The 27,895-nt window shown below is 33.4% G+C and overlaps 1 protein-coding gene across 3 annotated transcripts in view; it reads left to right on the top strand.

Moving 5' to 3' along the window:
• SNX13 (sorting nexin 13) overlaps positions 1 to 27,895 on the top strand; it is a 99,214-nt gene that overhangs the window by 9,006 nt on the left and 62,313 nt on the right. For all 3 annotated transcript variants that reach the window (XM_012721032.1, XM_004676742.2, XM_012721033.1), the window contains exons 2-3: positions 24,178 to 24,290; positions 26,618 to 26,720. In XM_012721032.1, the coding sequence (XP_012576486.1) occupies positions 24,178 to 24,290; positions 26,618 to 26,720 (216 nt within the window). The remainder of the gene's footprint in view (positions 1 to 24,177; positions 24,291 to 26,617; positions 26,721 to 27,895) is intronic.

Below are 27,895 nucleotides of genomic sequence, written 5' to 3'. Positions count from 1 at the left end.
AAGTCACCCATCCCCTCTTGGGTAAAATTCCACCTAAAAGGAATTGTCCCAAAGCAAGGCCTGAAAGCCTGTCACAAGTCTAAAGCACCCTCAGGCAGGGACCCATAGAAAAGGCTCTGAAATAGCCAGACAAGTCTGGGAGGAAAAGAACAAAATCAAAATCAAGATAAACACTGCCATAGTTAACCTCCAGATGAGTTTCTCATCCTCATCTTTTTCAACCAGTCCAGGGTCAAGAAACAAAATCTGCTTCTTCACAGGTCTCTTTGCTCCATGTGCTTCCCTCAGGTCTCCTTCTGGCTCTCTATCCTGCTTCGGTCCTCTTCATTCTCTTATCCAGATTCTTCTCTTCCCAGCTCAGTTCCACCCTTCTTTTGGGTGGGGCAGAGAACCTGGAACCTCCCCTTTTCTTGGGAACCACCCTGTTACACTTGGACTCATAGTGTTTCACACCTATCCCTCTACTCCCTTCTCTTTCTCTCTCTCTCTTCACACACACACCCCCCTTATTGCATACTGAACACTTCTACTTTCTGAAGAATAATAAATTTATGGTTTGTCAAATAATGTGGATTAATTTAAGTTTTGTCATTTTAAAGCATTTTAATTTTGGGAAGACTTTTGAGCCTTATTTTTCTAGTCTGTGTAACTTATAAAATAGTATCATGCTATTGGCTTGTTACCATTATTAAGTGAATTTGGAAGATATGTGTTTACTTTTTAAAAAAAAAAGATTTATTTGGGGCCCTCCCTGGTGGTGCAGTGGGTTAAAGCACAGCACCAGGAAGCTAAGGCTACCTTAGCATGATTTCCATCCCCACCTGCCCCAGAGGTGACCCACATGGCTCAGCCGACCTCGCTTGACCTGCCAGCTGCCCCCCTCAGAAGTGTACTTCGTCAGTCTGCCTGTTCTGCTCCCCACTCTGTCTCTGGTGAATCCTCTCACCGCCCCTGCACCCTGGCCTGTGCGCCAGTTCTGTAAGCATTTTAATTAAATCAATCTAAAAAAAATATATACCTGAATATTGTAAAATGATGATCTAAGGTATGCTTGGATTTTAAACCAAGTTCAGTTCATGGTCTTAATTCTATGATTTAGCTGTTTCTTCATCTTTATATTAAAATCAGTAATATGACATGTCAGAGTTGTTTGGGGAATCTGATAGATACAAAGTGGTTAGCAAAGATTCTAAGTCAATACTAAAATATAATAAATGGTGGCTTGTATTGTTACTTTAGAATATATCCTGTTAAAGTTAGTCACAAAAATAAGAAAAGTAGAAAATTAGTGACAGTTCACTTCTGGGCAGTCCCTTGAAGATCTGGCCATACAGACTCTATTTTGATAGACTTGTGTTGTTTTGGTTTTCTGTTGGATTGTATGTTGTAGGGAAAACCAAAAATTGAGTTTTGAATATTGGGATTTTTATTCTTATATTGTTACCATTTGTATGAAGTAGGGAGAAGGGGAGTCACTTATGAATGTGGCTATGTTCATTGATAAAACTCAGGTTCTATTCCTGAAGTAATTAAGCTAATAAAATAGTATGATAATAATATTAGCTAATATTATGTATGTATAATATACTATGATAATTTAGCTAATGAATAGTATCTTCGGAATTGTGAAAATAAATTAGCATCGTAATCTATACTTTTTAATCTTATGTTAAGCTTTTTATTATAGACAAATTTGACTTAAAATTTTTCATCTTTGCCCGTCACGTAATTGAGAAATTATTTTCTTGCATTAGAGGTTTGGATACCTTTGCTGGTGGTGCTGATAGTTTTCCATGTAACTTTATGCATTTTTTTTTGCTATTAATAGAGGTTAATTTTGTGTTGTCAGATATTTCAGTTCTTCCTTACAGAGTTTACCTTCTTAAAAGGACCTTTCCTGGCTATAGATTATACAGAGACAATGGATTTTTTGATCAGAAGTTGCAAAGCTGTTATATATATTTTTTTATTGAGTTAATATTTATTTATATTGCTGTTTACATTATAGGAATGTAGGATTTCCCCCACTGAAGAGCCCACAAAACCCTTGTGCCTATTCCCTTCTTCTCATCCTTCTCCTGTTCCTTCCCCCTCAGGTTGTCCCTGTTCATAGCCAGTGTTCAAAGGTTAGTTTTTGGCTTAGTTTTATTGGACTCTGTTTTATTTTTCTATTTTCCAGTCTGTTTTCTACATATTTTTAGTATTTTTGTGAGGGAAAAATATTCATAATTTTTATAATAAAAATTTTCAAACATACAGAAAACCTTGAAAAATATTTCCATTAAAATCCTTCTTCAGGCCTTCCCTGGTGGCGCAGCGGGTTAAAGCACCGCACTGAGATGCTAAAGTCTCTTCGGCATGAGTTCGATTCCTGCCTGCCCCGGAAATGACCACATGGTGTGGCAGACCTCTCCTGACCCACCCGCTGCTCCCCCCAGCAGTGTACTTCCTCCATCTGCCTGTTCTGTTCCCCACTCTGTCTCTGGTGAAGCCTCTCACCGCCCCTGAGCCTCTGGCCTGTACCCCAGTTCTGTATGCACAAATAAATAAATCTTTAAAAAAAACAAAAAAATCCTTCTTCAAGTAATGTAGAATATAGTCTTTCCATCTTTCTTCCTTCTCCTCTTCTTTTTTCTCATCTTCTTTCTTCTCTTCATTGTTAAGAGTGGCTGTCATGTGTATTAGGATGCTATGAAGACTGCTTAGCGACATTGATAACCCTGATCTCTACAATGCGTTTACCTGCATCCCCCCCATTTTGATAATCAAAAATGTCCCCATACATTGCTGAATGTCTCATGAGGAGTAAATTTGCTCCTGGCTAAGAATCACTGCACTAGAGGTCACACTTTTCTGTATTTTGTCTTTTTTGTATACTTATTTATTAGACTTGTTATCTTGAATCTCTTTTATTCCATTGATCTTGTGTCTGTAAACTTTAGTAATTTACTTTACTATTGTTTAACTAGTAAGTGGTAATTTTAAAAGTGACTTTATTGAGATACAATTTACTACACTTTCTTTTTATTGTCTAATTGTGTTGTACATTTTGTGTACCCCTTTATGTATTGGCCCATATTGGATCATTTCTACTTCTAAACTATTATGAGTAATAATTCTGTGAATATATGTATGCATGTTTTTGTGTGCATTTTCCTTTTTATAAAATTAGTGGATCATATGATAACTCTACTTTGAACACTTGAGCTACTGCAAACTTTTCCAAAGTGATTATATCACTTTTACAATCCCACTAGTAATAAAAGAGGATTCTAATTTCTCCACATCATCAAGAATATTTATTGTTAATCTGTTTTACAGATTATGCCTATATTTGTGGATATGAGTGGTATCTCAGTGGTTTTGATAGCATTTCTGATATTGAACATCTTTTCATATCATTTATATATCTTCTGGAGAAATGGCCACTCAAATCTCATGCCCATTTTAAAATTGGATTATTTGTCTATTTCTTATTTACCAGTTTTTTTTTATGTTCCAGGTAGACCTGTTTATCAGACATATGACTTGCAAGCATGTTCTCCCATTCCATCAGTTGTCTTTTTATTTTCTTGTTGGTATCTTTGCAGCACACAACTTAAAAATTCTTGATGAAATCAAATGTATCTTTATGTTGATTATGCTTTTTGCTATCAAAAGATACTTAAAGTTTTCCATGTACATTCTTTAGTTAGTGTCACATGATGATATCAAGGTTAACATAAGCAAGAGAAATAGATAAAAATAGTATTGAAGTTAAAGCTTTAATAGTGTATTCAAACTTGAAATCTGAAAATACATTTAGTGACCTTTTAAAAATAATATAGATGGTATGTATATGTTTATATGAGATTTTAAAAAAATAATGTAATAGTTTATTTTTACAATATTTTGTGCATTTTTCCATCTCAGTTGTAATTCCTATGAGCTTTCCAACACCAAATCACCCATGTGCCATCACCATGGTCCAGTACATTTCCCTCCCCCACTGTTTTTGATCCCATCTCCCACTCCACCCCCATAAAATGTCTCTGGTATATAGCTGTTCATTATTATTATTTTCTCGCCTGTTGGGTTATATTCCTGCTATGAGTGAAACCATCCAGTATTTTTTCTTTTCTTTCTAGCTTATTTCACTAAGCATGATCCCTTCCAGCTCCATCCATGTTGCTGCAACAGGCATGTTTATATGAGATTTTAAAAGAATTTAAGGGCAGTGAGTGACTGGGGATACAGTTTAGCAGTTGTAGATAATTAACAATCACTATGCTTCAGCTAAACTAGCTATAGTAAAGTAAAATTCTGCAGGGTTGCAGTCTCTGTTGCCCTGCAGCCAGTATTCTTAATTGTTGCCACACCCCCAGAGGAGGAGGAATCATCCCAAAGCAGTCCTGCTCCCTTTGCCTGTGTAAGTAACCTCGTTTCTCCACCTTGCTGAATTCCTGGTTGCATTCTCTAATGATTATTGGAATGCTTCTCCATTTTACCCCAGCACATTACTAAGTCTCTGAGTTTTTAATTGGAAGTCTTTACCTGACTGACTTGTTTTTTCAGTAGCACCTTAGGTCCAAAAATGATAGCTCAGATCATTATATTCTGTTTATGGTCCACTTTCTTCACACTCACAGCAGTGTATCTGCTCTCATCACCTACACCTTCTTAGTCTCATTTTCTATTTGAATATTAAAAATTTTTAATTAAATCTTGGTAAATGCATATCTTCGTTTTCTTTTAAAAATGGTTTTCTCCATGTGCAGATCTGTTGTATAGGTCCTGTATTTGTTAAGCTATTCCCTTGTTATCAACAATAATTTGGCCAACTATTTTGTCTTGTTTTCCCAAATAAGGTGTTATTTCTTATTTTTCACTTCAGGTTTTATGATCATGACTGGTAGAAATGTTAGTAATAGTAATGTATTCACTTAAGTATTTTACGTGCCTGTTAATTGATATTTAATAAAATGAGTTAAGGAGATATGGTCTTTGTAGGAAAAGAAACATGTACAATCTAAAAATAAAAATGTATTTTTGTTAAAAAAAGACATGCTTTGTGAAAAGTAAACTGGGGTAGAAATGTACTAAATAATAAAGGAAAGTATTGTTTACCTTTTTCGTTTTAAAAATAGTCTTGGTATTTCTATACCTTTATGTATAAAAACACATGAGAGAATTTTCAAAAATAATTCTTAAAGATAGTGAGGTGAATTAACTTTTTCTTACATTTTGACAAATTCTCAAATGTTTATCTAATTATTCCAGTAGTTTTTATTATTGACCTTTATACTTTTCTCCCCTTCCCTTTGCTCTATAGATAGCATTGCCCAATGAATTGATTTGACAGAGAAACAAACCATGCATGAGCAAATGGAACCTTAGTGTTAATGATCAGAAAGGAAGATTAACTGGTGAAAAATCTTGATTTTTATAATATTGATTTAATTGATTAATTAGACCTACTATGTTTTTGTAGATCTTTCAATATATACCTTTGGGGACATATGACAAATGTTATAGTTGGCACCAGGAATGCATCAATGAACAAACAATACACAATTTATGTCCTAATGAGACTTACAGCATATAGCATATACAGGAAAGTATACACACAATTTCCAGCATAATGGAATAATATTATACATGAGGACGTTGGCAAAAGAATGATTGAAATATGGTCAGCTTTTGAGTCCATTGTAGAAAGGTGAATACAGAGGTGGGCTAATTAGTGAGACAGTAGAAAACTCTAGTGTGTGTAATTCTGACAATGAAAAATAGATGCAGTTGGTATAATTTAGAATGGGGAGAGTGTGATGAGAGAATAAGAATTAATTTTTGTATTCCTCATTCAGAGAAGAAAAGGTGATAAGGAATCCACAGTGTCACCATACAGTGGCTAAAGTGGTGTTACAGTGAAAGCTAGTGCAGTTGAAATGCTTGTGATATTAAAAATAGAGTGTTGGATGGATTATCCATGTGTTTGTTCAAGTACCTCAAGTACAGAGATAGAAAATATTGTCAAAATAATTTTTTTTAATTATTACAAAAGTTTATTTTTACATCATTTTGCACATTTTTTTTTCCATCTCGATTGTAATCCCCGCGGGTTTCCCATCACCAAATCACCTGTGTGCCACCACCATAGTCCCGTGCATTTCCCTCCCTCCCCTCCCCCCTCGTTTTTGATCCCATTCCCCACTCCACCCCCACAAAATGTCTCTGGTATATGGTTGTTCATTATTTTTGTTGTTTTCTCGCCTGGTCCATTATACTCCTGCTATGAGTGAAACCATCTGGTATTTTTCTTTCTGGCTTATCTCACTAAGCATGATCTTTTCCAGTTCCATCCAAGTTGCTGCAAAAGACATGTGTTTCTCTTTTTTGGTTGCTGAGTATTATTCCATTGTATATATGTACCACATCTTTTTTATCCAGTCATCTACTTTTGGGCATTTGGGCTGCTGTCAAAAGAATTTTTCAGTGGATGATTAGGGGTTCTCACCTGTGACTGCATATTGTAATCACATGGAGAATGCAAGGAACCTAATATTCTTGCTCTAACTTTACTGAACTTTGGAAATTCAAATGCATTTCCAACTATGCAGATGTAACTTGTAAGGAATGTAACCTGGATTGTAAGATTTTAAAATGCCCCCTGGTTGTTTTAATATACAGTTTTGAAGGAAATTATGGCTAGATCCATGTCTGCAACATGAAGTTTGGGTACATGGTAAATGAAAAAACAAAAATCCTTCGAGAAGATAGTAGAACAATTTTTTACCATCGAATAGAGTAAATCCAGAGAGAAACTTTGAGAGGGATGGAAGCAATGGGGAGTTGTATAAAGAAGGAAAAATAAAAAATAGTGCAGTGGTTAGATCCTGAATAACGATAAGAGGACATAGTGGGTTCAGTGTTAGTTTGGAAGATAGATTTAGCAGTTCTATAGTGGATGACAGTTTGGAATTGTATGCACGGTTCTTAGTAGTCAGTCTAAAGCTTTGATTTGGATTGATTATGCAAGATACATAGAGAGGTCCCTGACTCTGGCATGTTATTCCCCAGGCTCCCAAGGTAGTGTTAAAGGCCGAGACAATTTAAACTGATGTTGGCAGGCAGTGACTGTAGAGTTTGAAGGCCGGGGCCTGCACAGCATAGCTCTGCTCCCTCAGAATGAAATTCTGCTTAGCCAGCAGTGGCAGAGGTTTTCCTGTTTCTTAACTTTTACACTTGCTGCTTTTCATGAGCTATTTTAATTGCCCTATTATTGATGTGAGCAACTCTTGATAGGTTTTATTTTTTTCAATGTACAAGAAATGCTATACATTTGGGAATACTGTAAAGTGGCTTTATGTATTACCTCAGTAAACTCTTGTTTATATGTTAGAATTTTATGCATAGAGAAGCAAAGTGAGTTTCACTAAGAAACCACTCTAAATGGATTAACTAAAATACAACTATATGGATCATTGTTTCAAATTTGCTGTAAGAAAAATTGGTTAACTGTGAACTGCTTTTTAACCATGACGTGACTTTTTTTTGTACTGTTAAACTTAGAAATATGAGAACTTTGTCAGATATCACTCAGCAGAGAGCAGTAATTTTTTTTCTTTTAATATTGCAGATCTTTAAAGTATAATGCTTTTAGACTGTAAGGTTACCATGGTTAGGCATCTTAACACTGAAATTACTTTTGAAGAAAGAGCTCATTTTAAATACTTTCAAAAAATTTTTGATCAGAATAAGATTAGTTGTAAAGTTGTAAATTTGGTAACTTGAAGTAGAAATAAGAAAATTATGTTAAGTAGAAGACAAAACACATAAAGTATATCAAACTAACCTGTAATTAAAACTCGTGTATTTTTCCTAAGCAAAATATGCGATGATTAAACTTTTATACTTTAAAAGATCATATTGTTTTTCATATGTTAGGTTATTCCACATGTTTGGGTTCTGAACTTAAAAGTAACTTTCAAGTACATGACACCAATTATGACTAGATGAAGCCTGTGATGGGTCAAGGAAGTGAGGTGATATCCAAAGGATGATTTTTACAACTGGGTAGTGACATGCATTTTTATATGTGTTTTTTGGTATTCATCATTTTTAGATGTGCTTAGCAGGGTGAAAACTGAGGAACAATTATGCTAACTGATGCTTATTTTCCTTTTCTCTTTTTTGATTGCATTTATTTACTTGCCTGATGTTTAGGTGGATGTGAATGATACTCATTTTTTCTACAAATTGTTTGATAATTATTTAAAAATTCTACACAACTCAATTGACTCAGTCAACTGTGGGCACATTTCACAGTTTGGTTTTATTGATACGGATTCAGACAATTTATAGTAATGTTACAAAGATTTTTTTATTTAGCTATTACAGTGGACATCATTTAGTTTAAATTTTGTAGACCAAAATTATTTCTACTGTACTGTATGGGGTGAAGTTCTGGTAACAGAGGTCGACCTTTTTTTTATAGGGATATATACAGTTTTGGTTTTGCTTATTTTACTTTTCTATAATATGCCATCTTATAAAAGTTGGGTTGTGACAACACCAGTTATATTGTTTATTTGAGCCTCTTTATGGCTTATTTGAGTTTTAGGTATATATGGATTAATTCTAAATGACAATTACAGACTATCAACACTTGATTATATGTAATTTAATGAACTCTCAGAGTTTGAAAGAAATGATGTTGGTGAAAAGTACCCAAGAGTTATGTATTTAATCCTATCATTCGTCAAGATTCTCTAATCTTTGTATTAATTAATTTATTTATAATTGTGCTTAAATTCTCTACTTTGTATCCTTGGATATATAGTTTTTTACATAGCTATAATCTTAGAACACTTTCACTCCTTGCAAATTGACTTCATTGCATTGCCTTTTAATGTTTGTGTCCACTTTAAATTAAAGTCATTATGAGAAGTAATTTTGTTAAAATTTCTAATGACTTACTTGTAAGACTGATGCTGAGAACATTAACCAGTACTCCATGCTTTGTTTTTCAGATAAATTCCTATATGATACAATTCTTTAAAAATTCAGAGCTGCAGATATAGAGCACCAGTTAATGAGAGGAACCTTGGATACCATCTGTTCCCAGCCTGTTTTACAGATGAAGAAATTGAGGCTCAGAGAGGTCAGCTATAAGTAGCTGGCCTAGAACCCAGGTCTAGAAATCGTGTCTTCTAACAACTGACCTAGTTATATATTTTTTTAATTGAGGTGAAGTGAATGTAACATAAACTTAACCAACCATTTTAAAATGAACAGTTCATTGGCGTTTAGTATAGTCACAGTGTTATGCAACTACCACTTCTCTCTAGTCCAAAACATTTCATCACCCCAAATGGAAAGCTGTATCCATTTAAGCAGTTGCTCCTCATTTTCTCCTTCCAGCAGTTGGCAACTACCATTCTGTATTTTGTCTCTATGGACTTATCTATTCTGGATATTTCATATAAATGGAATCACACATGATTTAATATTTTGTGTCCAACATCTGTCACTTGGCCTACATAATGTGTCCATGTTGTATCATATATCAGTACTTCATTCCCTTTTAAGACTATAATATACTCCATTGTATGTAGACACCACAATTTATTGATTGATGAACATATGGGTCATTTCTGCCTTTGGCTATTGTGAATATTGTTATGAACATGTGTGTTATATGTATTTATTTGAGTTTTTAATCCTCTTGGTGGGTATATATCTATGAGTGGAATTTTGGGTCATATGTTAACTGTATGTTTAATTTTTTGAAGAATGGCCAAACTCTTTTATATAGCAGCTGTACCCATTGATTCCCTTATATTTTATCATGATAAGATTGTGCTGACGTGAAAAAGAATAATGAGCCAAACATCAGCTTGTTTGTTTTATGCTTTTGGTATAAACTCTTATTTTGTACATAATATACAGTAGCTTTTCAGTGACTTAGCTATCTTTTTTCCCAGTGGTTTACTGAATTTGATTTTGATTTATTCCTCTGATGTGAACTTTCACCTTCACAAAATTTTGCCTTCACAAAATTTATATTCTTTGAACCTATGAGAATGGTTCTAGAGGGTCTAAGTAAAATATTTTATTTTACAAAATAAAATGAAAATTAATTTTATTTAACAAAATAAAATGGAAGTTAAAAGGAAGAATCACCAGCAACACTAAAATAGTCTTGGATATTTTTTTTTTTTTAAAGATTTATTTATTTGTGCATACAGAACTGGGGTACAGGCCAGAGGCTCAGGGGCGGTGAGAGGCTTCACCAGAGACAGAGTGGGGAGCAGAACAGGTAGATTGACGAAGTACACTGCTGAGGGGAGCAGCGGGCAGGCCAGGAGAGGTCTGGCTCGCCATGTGGTCTCCTCCGGGGCAGGCGGGAATCGAACTCATGCGGAAGTGGCTTCAGATTCTCAGTGCTGCGCTTTAACCCGCTGCGCCACCAGGGAGGGCCCAGTCTTGGATATTTTTAAGGAGTTATTTATAGATTTCTATTGATTTTAGAACAAGTCACATGACTTTGTCTTCTGCTTTTGTTGTCAGAGTCAATTGATGGGTCTTAATAGGTGTTTCTTGAGATTCTAAATTTGTGTTCATTCTCTACTACATCTTTGTTAAAACACAGTGCTTTGTATTAAACACTTGATAAATAGCATTGTAGGAAATTTAAGACAGTTAAAATAGGTCAAATCTTGTATGTAGTAGTTTTCAAATCTTATATATCTGGGGTAAGGGTGAATATGATTAGTTATTAAATCTTATAGTAGTTATCAAATCTTATATGTATCTGAGGTAAGGCTGGTTATGATTTATTTGAGGCTGAATGACCCTCTGTGAATAAAGTCTGCCCATTTTTTTTTTTATTAGTGAACCTCACTAAACTATTTATTTTCCAAGGGGGGAAAAAAAAGTTAAGAACTAATGTTGACTCTAGAGGACCTAATTGAGTTTTCCTTTTATCAGAGAAAACTTTCTCCAAGTAAAAAATTTAAAAAAACTATATTTATAATGCATAGGGAAGACTCTGAAGATCATTTTTTTTTAACTTTTGTTTTAGAAGATGGTTCGTTAATAGGTACAAGAAATTACTTTGTGAAAATTATTAGGTGTGCTAGACTTTAAAAGTTTTAAGGCACAGAGGGATTCTGGAATAAATAGGTGACAAGAATTTTATTATAAAGTTACAGGGTGAACTCAATAAACTTTTATTATGAAGTTACAGGGTGAACTCAATAAAATAGATAGGCAGATTTCAAAACAGAAGAGAAATGACTGACCTGCCTGGTTTCAGATATATATTGGAGTTAAAGATACAACATTGTACCAGGCTACGAGTGGATGATCCTGTGTATTTTATATGTACATATATAAAATATAGGTAGAGCTACTATTCTGTGACCCTCGAGTATTAGGCACTTTTTTCTTTCATGATGCCATTGAAAACTATAGTGGAAAAGGAGACAGGCTCAATTCTCTGGTTTGAAAGATTGAATAATAATTCAGTCATAAAGTCACATAGGCCAAGACTGATCTCATTTTCAAGTGTGTATTCTGGCAGTGAATCTTAACCATCTTCAGCTCCTTATTCTCTGAGGTCTTATCCTGGACACCATGACTGGCATTTTGAAAGTAGGGTAGTTAGAGAGGATAATTTCCTGTTTTATCATTTGAATCTGCATAGTAAACTACAGTGTTATACACACACAAACTCATATTCACCTTAGACACTTTGGTGTTTTGCTACAAGAATATAATCCCTGTAAATAATGCTTCAATCTGTGTATTTCAAGTTCTGACTATCAGATTAAACTCCAATTTACTAAACTGTGTTGAACTCAGAGTAGGGATTACTGTATTATCTTCATTTACTTTTTTTGAGTCCAAATAATGAATTTTATGTATCTCCCAATCATTTCATAGGAGAATCAGGGAGATATGGTGGAGTTCACTTTTGACTTTTCCATTTGTTGACACTGGGGAAGAGAAGAGTAATGATTTTTGCAGGTGGAACTTACAGTTTTGATTATGTGTGTTACTTTAGCATTATGCACGTAACTTTTCTCCCACACTATTGGGGAAAAGAAAACAATTTTATTTATATAAAAATTATATTTAAGAAAATGTGCCATAAAGTGTTAGAATTTGATTTTGTCTTTACTTTTTAACCAAGTACTTTTTTTTATTAAAAAGTTTATTTTTACATCATTTTGCACATTTTTTTTTTCATCTCAATTGTAATCCCCACGGGTTTCCCATCACCAAATCACCCCTGTGCGACCACCATAGTCCCATGCATTTCCCTCCCTCCCCCCTCCCCGTTTTTGATCCCATTCCCCACTCCACCCCCACAGAATGTCTCTGGTCTATGGTTAACCAAGTACTTTTAATGTTTTTTTTTTAAATTTTTGATTTCAGAAATGTTTTGTTATAGGTATTAAAAGGTATAAAAAGCAATATTTAATTACCCTGAGTGATAAATTCAATACACTACTGACAGGCTACAAGAGGATGGTCCTGTATATTTTATATAGACATGTATAAAATATAGCTACTATTCTGTGACCTTCGAGCATTATACTTTTTTTCCCCATCCCTGTGCCATAGACAGCTATAGTGAAAAAAGGTTTTTCTCAGTTAATCAATCCTGGGGGTAAAGAACACCAAGTCTTTGGTAGTTTGTATGTGTTATTAAAAGCTGGTTACAGTTTTATCCCTTTTAGCAGATAGAAGCTTTTTCAAAGATTCCTGTTTTACAAACTATATATATTTTTAACTTGCCCATTCTTATATCATTTATTTCCAAAAATAATCAGTTTTATCTTGAAACTAAAGTCTTGTATTTTCCTGAAGATATTTTTATTCCTTTTACTTTCCTCTTATTGAGCACATTTTATTTTCTCTACTTACTTAGGGATCTCTCTCTTAATATTTTCATTAGTTTTAATTTCATACTTTAGTTAGAACACTGTGCCCTTAAAACATTCACTTCCTAATTTCTAAATTGTAAACAATTGTAAAAAGTATACACCATTATTCTTTTGCATTGAAAGACTTAGTTTGCTTTCTATACTTACTAGAACATGTGCTTCAACTTCTCTGTGTGACACTAGACACACTTTACTTATTGACTCAAAATTACTGATTATAGTTTCTTAATCTAGCTGAGTTTGACCACATCATGTTAGATTATGAGAAGAATTTATACAGTAGGCCTCCTGAATAAAGAAAATCTGATTTTCTTCCTGATGTGCAGGGGTCTGGATAGAGAGGGAATTTAAGTAGAGCTAGTTGCAGTATGTGCTGATGTATCACACCAACTAAAAGTTTTGATCATCTAACAAATTTTTAAGTTGTGATGTATGAGATATATATATATATATATATATAGAGAGAGAGAGAGAGAGAGAGAGAGATGTTTAATATAGATATATGTTTATTGCTTCTCATGAGATTTCCTTTGTCAGAGTTGTTGATGTCTAGTTTTGTGTACTGAAATGAGAGATTATGAAATCTGACTTAAGTCTCAATATTTAACAGCATGTGAAATATGTTTATTTTTTGCATTTTTTTAAGAATGGGGTTAATTTGGTTGCTAGTGTTTTGGGGATGTCATTGATATGGCTTCCTATGTATATAGGTCTATTATAAAATGATTGATTCATAAATTTATTGATGATTGATACCATATTGTAAGCATCCTACGTTGTGAAATAATCTTATGATTATTTATATGTACTTAAGACAATTTTTACAGCAATTTTACAAGATTGAGAAGATAGAGATTTTCTGTATCTATTTCTTGTTACCACATATGCATAGTCTTCCTCATTTGTGAATATTACTCACCAAAATAGCCCATTTTAAAACCAAGAGTGAAATGATTGACACATAATGATCCAAAGCCTATAGTTTGTATTTAGGTTCAGACTTGGCCCTGTAAACTATGGGTTTGGACAAATGTATAACATCATCTGCCATTATAATATGCTTCTAAAAATTCTCTGTCCTCTGCCTACTTATCTCCCTCCTTTGCTTTCTACTAGTCTTTTTAATATCCATAGTTTTGCTTTTTCCAGAATGTCATATTTTTGGAATTATACTCCTTTTTATACTAGCTTCTTTTCACTTTGTATTTTGCATTTAAGGGGTCTACTTGTTTCATCGCTTTTGATAGCTCATTTCATTTTAATGTTCAATAATATTTTATTGTCTAGATGTGCCACAGTTTATATATCCATTCACCTATTTAGGCTATCTTGCTAGCTTCCAATTTTTTGGCAATTTTGAATAAAACTGCTCATAACATCTGTGCACAGTTTCTGTGCAAGTAGGTTTTTTAAAATTCCTTTTATTAAATAGGAAGAAGCACGACTGCTAGATTGTAATAATCACCAAACTGTCGTCTAAAGTAACTGTTTTACAGTTTGTGTCTTCCCACCAGTGATGTGTGATGGTACTTGCTGTCGTTGTCCTCTCCAATATTTGTGTCAGTGTTCCTGAATTTGGACATTCTAATAGGGTTGTAGTGGCTATCATTTTTGTTTTGGTTTCTATCTCCTTAATGTGGACTGTCTTTCCGTTTACCTAAGCCTCAGCACCATGAAGCTACTAGCAGACACTGCAGCACAAGTTGAGTTCCGTCCCCACTCCCAGCCAGGGAGCAGACCCACATGGCACAGCAGACCTCTCCTGTCTTCTTTGATGAGGTCCAAACCTTTGTCATGCTTTTATTTCAGAGATGTTTGCTTACTGTTGACTTTTAAGCTTATGCCAAATACATGATTTCATCTGTAAATATTTCATTATTCATCTCTAAAACAAGGAATTCATTTGTTTTTGTTTAAAAATAACCTTATTACCATTACACCATCTAAAAAATAAGCAGTAATTGTTAATATCATTAAATATCCAGAAAATGTTTTGAAGCACTCAGTTTCTTTACCTCCTCATTCTTCTCTATTTTTTCCCCACTGTATTAAAATCATGTTGAATAACCTCTCTGTATTGTCCTTTTCATTTCAAAGATTCTACCAATTCTCCCTGTCTCTCTCCCTTAATTCTCTTTTCCTTGCTCTTCATTTATTGAAGAAACTAGATTTTTTTTTCCCTCTAGTGTTTTCATAGTCTAAATTTTGCTAAGTATTTTTCCATGGTATTTATATTTGGCAGCTTTGTTCATTTCCTAAATGAAATTCCACTTTGATATTTTCCTCCTCCCACTTAGCAAACTCTTTCACAGGTGGTGTTATATATTATTCTTTCAAGTTGCATATAATGTCTGGTGTATTGTCTCTTGTTCTCCTTTTGATCGCTGGACCCCTAATAAGTTAAAGATTTCAAAATAATGGTATTCAGTCATTTCTTCTTACTATATAGTATAGGTCTTTAAAGATAATCTAAATTTTTCATCAACTCTCTGATTACCTTGTAATATTCCTAAGTGTCCCTACAATTTCATTTTAAAAAGTGATTTGTTAACACCCTTCAAAGGTGGTCAGTGGAGTTAAATTTTTTTTACTATGTCATGAGCTTAGACACTTTGAAGTGCTCTTTCAGTCCATTGTCATTATTCTTCCATACTCTTCTTTGGGCCATTTGAAGCCACATTAGAGTGTCTCCTAAATCCTTTTGATATAACCACAGCAGTATTTGGTAACTTTCTGGTATAACAGGGTGCTCCAAGATCATTTTAAATTAATTTCCTACTTTAGCCTTAATTAGAATTAGGTATTCTTCTATTAACCCTGGTTCATTTTGCTGCAACTATCAACACTATATTTTACTGAAAGGACTTAAGATTTTCGTGGGTTTTTGTTTTGTTTTCTTCTTGAGGTATATACCACCAATGATTTACAAATAAATTACTGTGTTGTAAAATCACTTAAAGTATTTTCTTTGTATGGTTTATTAAACATTGTTAGTTTAATACGATAAAATTCATTTCACTTTGATTTTTTAGAATTTGTTTTTAAGATTTAAATATTTATTTATTTTTTAATTTATACATGCAAGATCTGGGGTGTAGGTTAGAGGTTTGGAGGTTGAGAGTATTCTCCAGAGACAGAGTTTTCAGTTTACAATTTTATAATTAAAATAAAAAAACTTGAGAGAAGTACGTATACAGAGCTGTACTATATTTACCAGTACTGTAAGTTTACATGATCAATTAATATAACTCTTGAGAGTGGTTGATCCATTCTGGTGAGACTCATGTCAGAAGCCACAGTTCATTCTGTGGAGCTCTAACAATCTCTTCTTGTGATGTGAAACAGCTATTTTCATTTATTCTACTTCCAGCCTTCAGCCAGGAGAGTCTAAGCCTAGCTATGTATCCGATTAGCTATGAAATTGATTAAGAACAAACAATAATGATTAACAAAATTTACTTAAGTAATCTGCCACAGCTGGACTTGAAAGATGATCTTGTAACTTAGCCCTTTATTGTCCTACTAGGAATTCTAAATCATATAGAAGTTTACTGAATTTGTGGATATTACACAGAAAGGTAGTGGCAAGTAGAATTAGCAATTTCTGATTCTTTGTTTTTAGTACTTTATTATGCTACCCTTCTTATTACAAAAATCTGTGATAAGGAGCAAATGAATATCAGTATGGTGTTATGGCTATAAACTATTATGAGGTAAATTTTTTTCTATTTGCTTTTTATTGTTAGGAAGGATATATAATCTTTTGCATTGTCCTTTTTTGATTATTTGGCATTGTGGCAACAGGGGTCATTTTAATATTTTGGTTTGCCCCTGTATTCAAGGTCAAATCATTACATTAGGTATCTAATATGCATATTCTTTGAAACTGAAATTCTTTTCATTAGTTTTAAAGGTTATATATGGATAAACTGGTTAGCTAATAATAAAATTTATTTACTTTGTACTCATAGAGGAATTTATTGCATTCATTGCAAATAGTTTTCTGAATAGTTTTTTGGAGCCATATTAAGCTGATTAATATTTAGGTAAAAAATAACAGTACTTATGATATTATAATTGTCTTCTTGCAGCCTTTTTTTTTTAACTAATACTTTATTTTTACATCATTTTGTGCCTTTTTCCATCTCAGTTGTAATCCCCGTGGATTTGCCATCACCCAATCACCCCTATGCCATCAGTGCACTTCCCTCCCCCCACCCCCATTTTTTATCCCATTCTTCACTCTACCTCCGTAAAATGTTTCTGGTATATAGTTGTTCCTTATTATTATTATTTTCGCACCTTGTCCTTTATACTCCTGCTGTGAGTGACACCATCTGGTATTTTTTCCTTCTCTTTCTGGCTTATTTCACTAAGCATGATCCCTTCCAGTTCTTCCATGTTGCTGCAAAAGGCATGTGTTTATTTATTTATTTATTTATTTGGTTGCTGAGTAATATTCCATTGTGTATATGTACCCCATCTTTTTAATCCAGTCATCTACTTTTGGGCATTTAAGTTGATTCCATGTCTTTCTGATTGTAAATAAAGCAGCAATAAACATGGGGGTGCAGGTGATTTTTGAAAGAGTGTTTTTGTGTCTTTTGGATAGATACCTAGGAGTAGGGTTTTTGGGTCCTGCAACTTTGTTTTTAAGATTTGTTTTATTCATGCATACAAGAACTGGGGTGTAGGTCATAGATGCAGGGGCTAAGAGGATTCACCAGAGACAGAGTGGGAAGCAGAACAGGCAGATTGAAATACATTGCTGAGTTGAACAGCAGATGAGACAGGAGAGGTCTGTTGGGCCTTGTGGGTCATCTCCCTGGCTGGGGAGATGCAGCAGTGGCTGGTGATAGCTTGAGAGTGCTGAGACTTTAACCTTGCACCACCAGGGAGGCCTTCTTGTAACTTTTCAGGTAGTTGGCAGATAACAGATTTTTGAGATTCACCAAGTAGTAAAAATTTATCCTAAATTTTATTGCGCTTTATCATCTCAGGAAATAATATAATTTAAAATATTTTGTAATGATATTAGGTCAAATGTTTCTCAATCTCTCTTAAATAATAAGGCTATATTTATCAATGAATTATACTTATGGGAACACTATGAAAAATATAAAACTTTTTTTGACAATTCACTGTTCTAATGCTTCATTGTACACCCTAACTTTATTTTACTGATGAGAGCTGTTTATTAGTGCTTTTTATAAGCTGCTTTTAATCTATCATCAGCATCATTGTCCTTTTAAATTTTTTCCCACCACTATACCATATGCCCCTTTTATCACTTCTCCTTCCCTACTCTCTTTTATCCTCAGAACTCTTACTTTATTATTATCTTGTGGCTTTGGTGAATATTTTGCATTATCTAATTATATCATATGATAACATTCAGTATTTGCCTTTGTCATTCTGGGGTACTTATAAGACCCCTGAACTCTCTCTGTGTTGCTTTAAATGGCAGCATCTTTCTTTCTGACTGTATAATATTCCATACATATAGCATTTTTTTATCATGGGCATTTACGTTGTTTTTCTTGTCCTATTATAAATAAAACTGAAGTAAACATTATAGAGCATTTGTGTGTGTGTGTGTGTGTGTGTGTGTGTGTGTGTGAATGGCTTCATATTCTTTAGATGCCTAAGAATGAGAATATTGGGTTTTACAGTAGTTTGATTTTTTTCATTTGAATTCTTTCCACTCTCCATATGACTGCACCAGTGTACATTGCCACTAGCAGTGTCATAAGATTCCTCTGTTTCTATATCCTTTCCAGCACTTGTTGGAACTCTTCTTAATATGTACCATTCTTACAAATGTGAGATGGTATTTCATATTGGTTTTGGCTTCCATTTACCTTATTGAAAGTGATGATAAACACTTTTTATATTTCTCTTATTAGCATTCTGGATATCTTCTTCAGTGAATGTTCTTATCTGCTGCCCATTTTCTAAATTTCTTTTTTTTTTTTTAGATAGAATAAAATTTTGTTTATCTTGGATATTATCTCCTTGGAGAATGTATACTGTTTTTCCAATTCAGCATTCATCTTTATTAAAAGCTTTTGATAAAAGTTGTACAGCTATTTCCAGCCAGTAGCTTTAACTCTTTTTCTTGATAGTATAATGAATTTCCTCTAGGTATCAGAAGGTTGTAATTCATTTTGAAATTCAACCAGGTACTCTATACTTTTTAATTGCTTAATTGAAGCTGTTTACATTTGGTTATTACACATGGTTATTGAGACATAAATGCTTGTCATTTTGTTATTTAGCAAACCTTTTTGTAATTTATCTTTTTTACTTTTCAAAATCTTTTATATTTTGTTTAGATTCAATTTCTATTGTCTATGTTACTTGTATTGATTTTTACTTGAAGGTTCTCTTGAATTTATTATATGGTAAGCTGTTTTTGTTGTCCATTGGATGATTTCATCTCAAATTTCTTCTTCTTCCACTTTTTAATATTTTCATCCTATTTAGGTGTCTTTTACTTTTTTCTTTGTGTTGTTGCTTTATAGCAGCCCCTCTAGTACTACTATCTTTTCTGACATAGTGTTGATATGTTTCCTAATTTTTGCTTTTCAGTTAATCTCCTTACTGTTTCTTCTATCTTGGGTAGTGATAGTCTTACAGGACAAAATATTCTAGATTGTAAATAAGTCTTTGAATACTTTTAGATCTCTCCTGCCACTCTGTTCTTGCCTCAGAGGTTACCACTGAAAAGTTTCATTCCATGCTTTTGATTTTCTGTACATTGTGTTTCAACAGTTTAAACATAATGTGTTTTCAAGTATTTTGGTCTGGTGTTACCTTGTTTGGAACTTTTTAGGCCTGTTGGGTTAGGACATCTGATTAGTTTTCCCAAATCAGATGGTTCTCAATAATTATTTCTTCAAATAAATTTTCTTTGCCTTTTTTTTCTGTTCTCCTCTGTAACTCCCATGACACAGCTGTTATTTTTCTTTATGTTATCCCAATGAGCTTCTGCATTGTTTTCATTTTTTTTTTACTTTGTTTCATTTTGTGTTTGCCACTTTGCTTTCAAGTTATTTTTCTCCACTACTACTGTTTATCTATGGATAAAGCCCTCTTTTTTTTTAAATTCAGTTGCAGTGTTTTTTTAGACCCATTCATCCAAATTGTCGCAGTCTCATATACTCTTGATGCCTACTATGTTCTGTTTTTGATCATAGATTGTTTTTCTTAATTTGGCTACTATCATTATAATGATTACCTTGAACTCCTCAGCAGGAATGTTCCATACACAGTTCTGCTGAATTGAGATTTTGGAGGTATTCTTGTTTTTGTGAAATCTTGTGTTTGCATCTTTATTCATAGGTTTTTTTTTTTTAAGATTTTATTTATGCATATAAAACTGGGGTACAGGCCAGAGGTGCAGGGGTGGTGAGAGGATTCACCAGAGACAGAGTGGGGAGCAGAACAGGCTGATTGATGAAGTACACTGCTGAGGGATGAAGTGGGCCGGTCAGGAGAGGTCTGCTGCACCATGTAGATCCTCTGGGACTGGGCATTGAACTCGCACTGAAGCGGCTGCAGCCAGCTTGCAGTGCTGCGTCCTAACCCGTTGTGCCACCAGGGAGGGCCCTGTTCATAGTTTTTATGATTGTAATAGGAAGTTTGCTTTTCTTATGTTGATAAATTGTGTTTATACACTTTCTACAAGAACTGGATATAATTAGAGGTTTTTTAAATTCAGTTCCGTAGGTGTCTATTATTTCATACACCAAATACCTTTACACTTGTTTAGATCCCATATTTCTTATTTTAGTTGGGTGTAATGAAGTAGAAAAGAACCAGCACTGTAGGGCCCTGAAAAATTGTCTCCTATGTGCTTCAGGTATTCAAACTTCCTACAGTGCTGTGGGCACCCAAGTTATATGTTGGGGAATCATAGTGTATCCCCACCCTTAGACCAACTTTTTGACCTAGCATCTTGAATAGTCTAATTCCAGCCTCAACTTCTAGACTTGGCTAAATAGTAGGTGTGATTTTGGGTGGTGAGTAAAATTGAGACAGTCACAAGATTTTTGAGTACAACACTTAATTCAGGTACTTAAACTCTGGTGAGAGCATTTGTCTAAATTTGGCACGGGGTTGAGGGCAATACAGGTGTTTTGCGTATCATAGCTATATTCTATGTTAGCTTTTATGAAGAGATACAAATAGTCTTCCCCATTTGTTCAAGCTCTAGTTATAGTTTGGACCTTATAGGCTCAAACCAATAATCACCACTCTGCAGCCTTAATCGTACAGTTCTCTAGTGGTGACCCCTCTGTCCTGGACACTGACTTTGTGTCCCTCCATTTCCAATGCACTGTCCAGTTTTTGAAGTCCCTCATGTGTATGCATGCCCTTGAATCAGGAACATCAATGAGACTCTGAACCCTCTTGTGGATTTTATGTTCTTGATATAACTCTAAACACAGTTTACTTATAGTTTTTTCTACTTCTTTCCTCCATGTTATTGTTCTTGATGTATGTATGTACCAGTTATCTCTTTATGTTTCAGGGGTAGTAGTCTTTGTTGTTATTTGGCTGTGAATGTGTGGAGGAGGCAAATGTGGTATCTTTCCTCTGCTGCCATCTTGCCAGACTCTCAATACTAACATCTAAAGTTAACTATTGTAAAATTAAACTTTTAAGCAGATGAGCTCTCAAATTGCTTGACTGGAAATACTTAATTTTATTACTCTCTGGAATATAACAATTTCTCTCAATTAAGTAAAGTTTCTTATTTTGTAGATTTAAAAATGTGGGGCAGAACTTTTTTTTCACTCAAACCAGTAGTGCCTAATAAATGGATGAGTTTGTTTTGTGAATGTTTTGCCAACATTTTTAGAAGAGATATAAGGTTACTGAAAACCAGTGTTTAGACAGTGAAGCATCTCCCTGTATTAAATCATAGCACTAAATAATTTTCCCCATATTTAACAAATTGCAATTAAAAATCTATAATTATGAAAAATATGATGTAAATAGGAACACTTTAAAGCAAATGCCTGGTTAAGAAATAGGCAAGTAGTATGTATTTGAGAATTCCCTGTATATTGTCCTCCAGTGGCACACTCCCTTTATCATCAGAAATAGTCACTTTGTTTGGTTTCGTTTTTTAAAACCTTTATATTTAGCTTTAATGATAAGTATTTAACTTTGAAAAACTGACTAGTAAGCATAAATCTGACTGTAAAGGATGAGTAACATTGCTAATATTAGATCAAATCTCATTGGAAAAGGTACACTGAAGTATCTTGATAGGAGTCTGTTTTCAGCTTTCCTGAGAATTTATGGTAACTCTTTTCACTAATAAGTTTCTGACTTAATCTTGTGCTATAGATTCCCACAGTTGGGCATCTGGTAATATTTTATTGTGGATCAGATATACTAGGTGTTCAGCAGAATTATTGTGAGAGAGAGTGGATGGCTCTGTATTTTAGTCTAAATCACCATGGCCCACTTTTAACTCTTAAAAATAGTCAGAAGAGACCACTTTTATAGGTGAAATGGTATTCTCAGCTGATTCAGGGAGGCCATCATGAGGGCAGAATGGAAACTACAACAGCAGTTGTTTTGTCCTCTTTAAAAAAATGAGAGTGGCCAGGATGAAAAAAAAAGGGGGGGATCGTAAAAATACAAATGGACAAAAGTTGTACCAGCTCTGTATAGAATAAATGAAAAAAATTTTACTGAGATACATAGAGTAAAATATGAAAAATACTCTTTTGCCATAGGAAGGTACCATTATAAATACCCCCTTAATAAATCTTATCCAAGATTTCTGTTCATGTGACCTCTAATCAATACCTGCTTAGGCCAACCAATACAGTTGCTTGATTTTCTTCCACAACATTAGTCCTTATTTGATATAGCAATGTATAATTTGTCTTTTTTCCCTCCTGTGAAATTTATGCAGATTTGTATGTTTGTGTTCTCCCCTACTAGAATGTGAACTCATGAAGGGATACTTTATTCCTTGTGGTATTCTCACTGAGTGCACATAGGAAAGAGTCCATAGAGAATGGATAAATAAAGCCCTCAACTCATAGCACTCACTGTCTATTCCATAGTTTCTGGTCATCATTTTTAAGTTTAGCATCTTACAATCCTTTCTATTACTTTCTTTTGGTTCAATGTCTTTCTCATAAGACAGTCTTCTCAGTCTTCTCTGTACCCTGTGATGACAGGGTTCGGACAAATATTTCCTTTGTATACCTAATAGTACAGGGCAAATGGATGTAGTAACTTGCTGAATACGTTTATTATTCATCATGCTTCAATTGCTAAAATCTAATTTGTCATTAAAAAATGAATGTTTTTTTATTGGTTAACACAGTGAACTTTTAAACAAAAATAGGGTACTTTGGGTTTATTTTTAAAGATGGAAAATTTTTAGAGTTTTCTTGACTATGGTAAATTTTATTAGATCTAAGTGGTGGAACTTTTTCTAAAATAATTTTATAAATTCCACAAACAATTTGAGTAGAAGAAAACTTAATTTTCGGTGAAATATAAATTTCTTACTTTTAAATATAAAACTACATTGTCTTTACATGATGATAAATTGGAACTTTGTTTTGTTTTTTTAAGATTTATTTATTTATGCATACAGAACTGTAGTACTAAGTGCAGGGGCAGTGAGAGGATTCACCAGAGATGAGTGGAAAGCAGAACAGGCCGACAGATGAAGTACACTGCTGAGGGGAGCAGCGGGCGGGTCAGGAGAGATCTGCCACACCACGTGGATAACCGCTGGGGCAGGCGGGGATCGAACTTATACGGAAGTGGCTTTAGCTTCTTAGTGCTGTGTTTTAACCCGCTGCGCCACCTGGGAGGGCCCGGAACTTAGTTTTAAAATCAGATGTTCTAAATAAACACGTTTGCAGTATATTTCATCTTTTATATATGCCTTGCATATATAATTATGCAAATTCTTAAAATAAATATATTTTTATGTCAGCATATCATCCAGCAGTTTTTCTTTTGTATATTGCGCTATCACTAGATTTTACAGTCATTTCTGATAGTCTGTAAATATTTCTGACTATAAATTTTATATACTACTTCTTGAAGTAAATTTCATTACTGTAAACAGTACTGTAAATTTTTAAAGGGAATATGTAAAACTTTGTATAAAAGTTTTGTTGGTTCTTTAATGCATATGATGCTATTTATTAAAGTTTCTATCGATCTTTTTTTTTTTTTTTTTGCTTTATTTCAGACCAGTCTATCCATATGGGGATGGGGAAGCCTTGTCATTGTACTTTCTCTAATAACCTTTGGACCCTTTGTTATATTATATTTGGCATTTTATATCCTCTGCTTTGTGGGTGGGTAAGTATACTTTGTGATTATTTTACAATCCTATGTCATGCTGTTTTGTTCAGAAGTGAAACAAATGACTATGAGAAATGGAAGCATGATTTATTTATGAATGCTATTTTTGTAAATTGTTTTTGAATAGGGTGTTAAAAAGAAAGTAAAATTAGATACTCATGGAAATGAAAGTGGTAAGAGTTGTATGTAATGTTGCTAGAAATAATGGGTAATAAGTACTTTCAAAATTAGAATTTAAGTTCTGGTGATATAATTTTTTTTTTGTGATATGAAACTTTTAATTTACTTGGTGTAGTTCTACCTCCTTTAAGGTAGAATTTTCCTTATGTACCCTGGTATTATTTAAGATGACAAGTAGAATTTCTACTTTTAAAAAAAAATTATTTATTTATACATACAGAACTTGGATACAAGGCCAGAGGTACAGGGGTGGGAAGAGGATTTACCAGAGACAGAGTGGGGAGCAGAACAGGCTGACTGAGGAAGTACACTACTGAGGCGAGCAGCAGGCAGGTCATGCGAGTTCTGCCACACCATGTGGATCACCTCCTGGGCTGCTGGGGCAGGGATTGAACTCATGCTGAAGTGGCTTTAGTGTCCTAGTGCTGTGCTTTAGCCTGCTGCGCCACCAGGGAGGGCCCAGAATTTCTACTTTTACATAATACAAGATACTGTTTTGTTAAGTAGGCTTTAGGCAGTAATTTTAGTTATTCCCTTTAGTGAATGCTGTCATTTTAGCTAAGAAAATTCAACACACAATTTTGTAATTTTCACTTTATGATTACTTGGTGTACAAATATTTACCTTGAATTGCTCTATTTTCAGTCATGATTTAGTATTGCTTCTGATGCAAACTGGTATCAGACATGAATCATATATGAGAAAATATATAAATAAGTGAGATACTTGTTATTTACATACTCTAACCAAGGAAACCTAGCTGAAATAAGTATTTTTTTTATTAATATGTATGTGTGTGTGTATATATATATATGTAGTGCATTTATATAATTATGTATACAATGAATACCCATGAGTCCTTTTAAAAAAGTCTTCTGAGATCTTAAACATTTGGAGGAGTTGTTTAAACTTGTATATTTAAATTATTATTGATTATAAAGATGATCATGGATTATATAGATTTGTGGTTATTTGGGCTTTCTAACTAGACTGCTCAGTTACATATTTAAGGCCAGAGCACAATGTATATCCACATGGTTGGACCTCTACTCCAAAGAGTTATGGCTGCTTTTATCAAATATACGAGCGACTATTCTGAGATGTTTTTTGTAAAAGGAGAAATTTCTTTTATTTCACTAATTGATTAAATTCTTAGCAAAAGTAAAGGAGAAGGATTTCAGAATACTTTCCAATACTTCAGAAAGGAAGGAAGTTGTAGATAGGAGCTGTAATAGGTGCTGTATGAATTCCTGTAAGTGGAAAGAAGGTGACCCATTTCTTTAAATTATTTCATATAAAAATTTGGAAAGGAAGAACAGCCTTTTAACTTAGAAGACACAAGAAACCTTTTTAATTGTTTTTACTTTTTAATTCTGTTAATCTATCTAACTTGTAAAGCTCTCTAAAAATCTTTACATAAGATGGGATAATGGGGACATGGGAGGGACAATAAAAAATCTACATAATATTGACAGTCATGTGATAGGATTTGAAATTCCAAGTTTTGTTACATTTTGAATTACCTGATGTCATTTGGTAAATTTTAAATATAGAAAATATTAATAGATAATTTAGATAATAGTTATGGTAAAGCTGTTCTAGGCCAGTATTTAGCTTACCTTGTTGCTCTATTTTAAAAAAAAATCTTTGGGGGGTATATTTATATTTCCTTTATTTAAATTCCAGTTTTTTTTAAAGAATGATTTTTTTTCTGTAGAGAATTTGTTTATTCTGTATTGATAGTGGCAACTTACTAATATGGTCACTAAAGCTATAGAATTGTATAATTAAGATATAGATATATATATATCATTTGTCTTTATAATTGGTTATTTAATTATCATATTCATTTAATGAAGGCTAATTTTTCTAAAGTGTGAAAACATTGCCTGAAATTCATTATGAAATAGATTTGATCAAATCTTTGAAAGGTATTGTAAAAACTCACAAAATGTTTATAGGTGTTTTAAACCTTAGAATAAAACAGTCTGTCAATATCTTGCATTATCAAAAAATTATTATAAGTTATAAATTAACTTCTTGTGGAATGACAAACCATCTATTAAATCTAAAAATCTGTGTGGTAATATTTGTGTTAAGTGATAGTAAAATTTTGGTTTTGATTCTCTCAAAAATTTTTTTAGGGGTTTTGTGGTTACTCTCCTGTTTGGAAAAACAAACTCAGAGAGGTATCTGGAGCAGTGTGAGCACTCATTTCTTCCTCCAACATCAACTGGGATTTCGAAGGTAAATAGGATGAAGAAATGTGCAACCTCAAAGTCTATTTGTTTGCAGTTATAATATGTGATTGTCTGTATATGGCTTAGCAGATTTCCTATAACTAACTAGTTTTCACTGTAAATTTATGGGACATATTCTGATCACACTTAGAAAATGCATCTTAAAAGATTACCTTTAAAACTGTCATAATGTTAGATGTTGAAAATGGGAGTGCAAATTAAAAAAAAAAGTAGGATTTTGGAGGTCTTTCTTTTTGTCTTAATAAAATGTCATGTGTATGATTTGTGAGAATGTCAAGGGTATACTGTTTTGAGTGAAATCAACTGTATATCAACCAACAGGAAAGAAATGGGCACTTTTTTTTCTAACTTACTCTAAAAATATTTTGTAGTTACCCACAAGTTAGTTTATGTAAGAGAAACATAGGAATATACACGTGGGGGGAAAAATCAATCACTGTCTAAAAATTAAAAATAAAAGAAAACAAACAAATAGAAAAAAAGAGAGATGTACTTAATGTAAAGAAGTATTGAATTTTAATAATTTATTTTTTATTATCTTGAATGTTCCTTTTTTCTTTTTTCCCCAATCTCATACTCTTGAATAAAATTGTAACTGAGTACATAGCAGGCTTCACATTTGCTTTACCTTCAGTTCTTTTGTATGGTTGGGATGGTTTCATCTTATATGAAGAGATACAGATGGTCTGGTATTGATACCAGTAACTTTAAAGTTATTACTAAGATGTAGGCGATACACAGAAAATAATATACAGTATTTTTTTTATAACTAAAATAAAAGAATTCCCTCCGTCTTAATTGTTCATATTGATATTATTTTCTTTAACTTAAACCTTTTAAAATCTCTAAGATTTTTTTTTGGGGGGGTGGGTTTCCTTAAGGACTCCTGTTACTGTATTCTTTGAGCTTGTTCATAAATTTTTCTGAGAAAATCAACATTTTTATAAATTCTTACCCATACATAGTTTGCACTATGGATTTCCATGTGAGTGATAGATACAGAGAATGGGAAATAATATATATATTAAAAAATAATATAATAGCTTATTTTTACATCATACCCATACACCGCCCACCCCACCTCTGGTCTAGAACTCAGTTCTTGTATGCATAAATAAATAATATATATATTAAAAAGATAACATATGGAAAACAGCAGCA

This window comes from Condylura cristata, unplaced genomic scaffold (genome assembly GCF_000260355.1).
Source record: "Condylura cristata isolate star-nosed mole 26May11 unplaced genomic scaffold, ConCri1.0 scaffold00005, whole genome shotgun sequence".
NCBI classification, from domain to species: Eukaryota; Metazoa; Chordata; class Mammalia; order Eulipotyphla; family Talpidae; genus Condylura; species Condylura cristata.
This window is presented reverse-complemented; position numbering and strand designations above follow the sequence as displayed.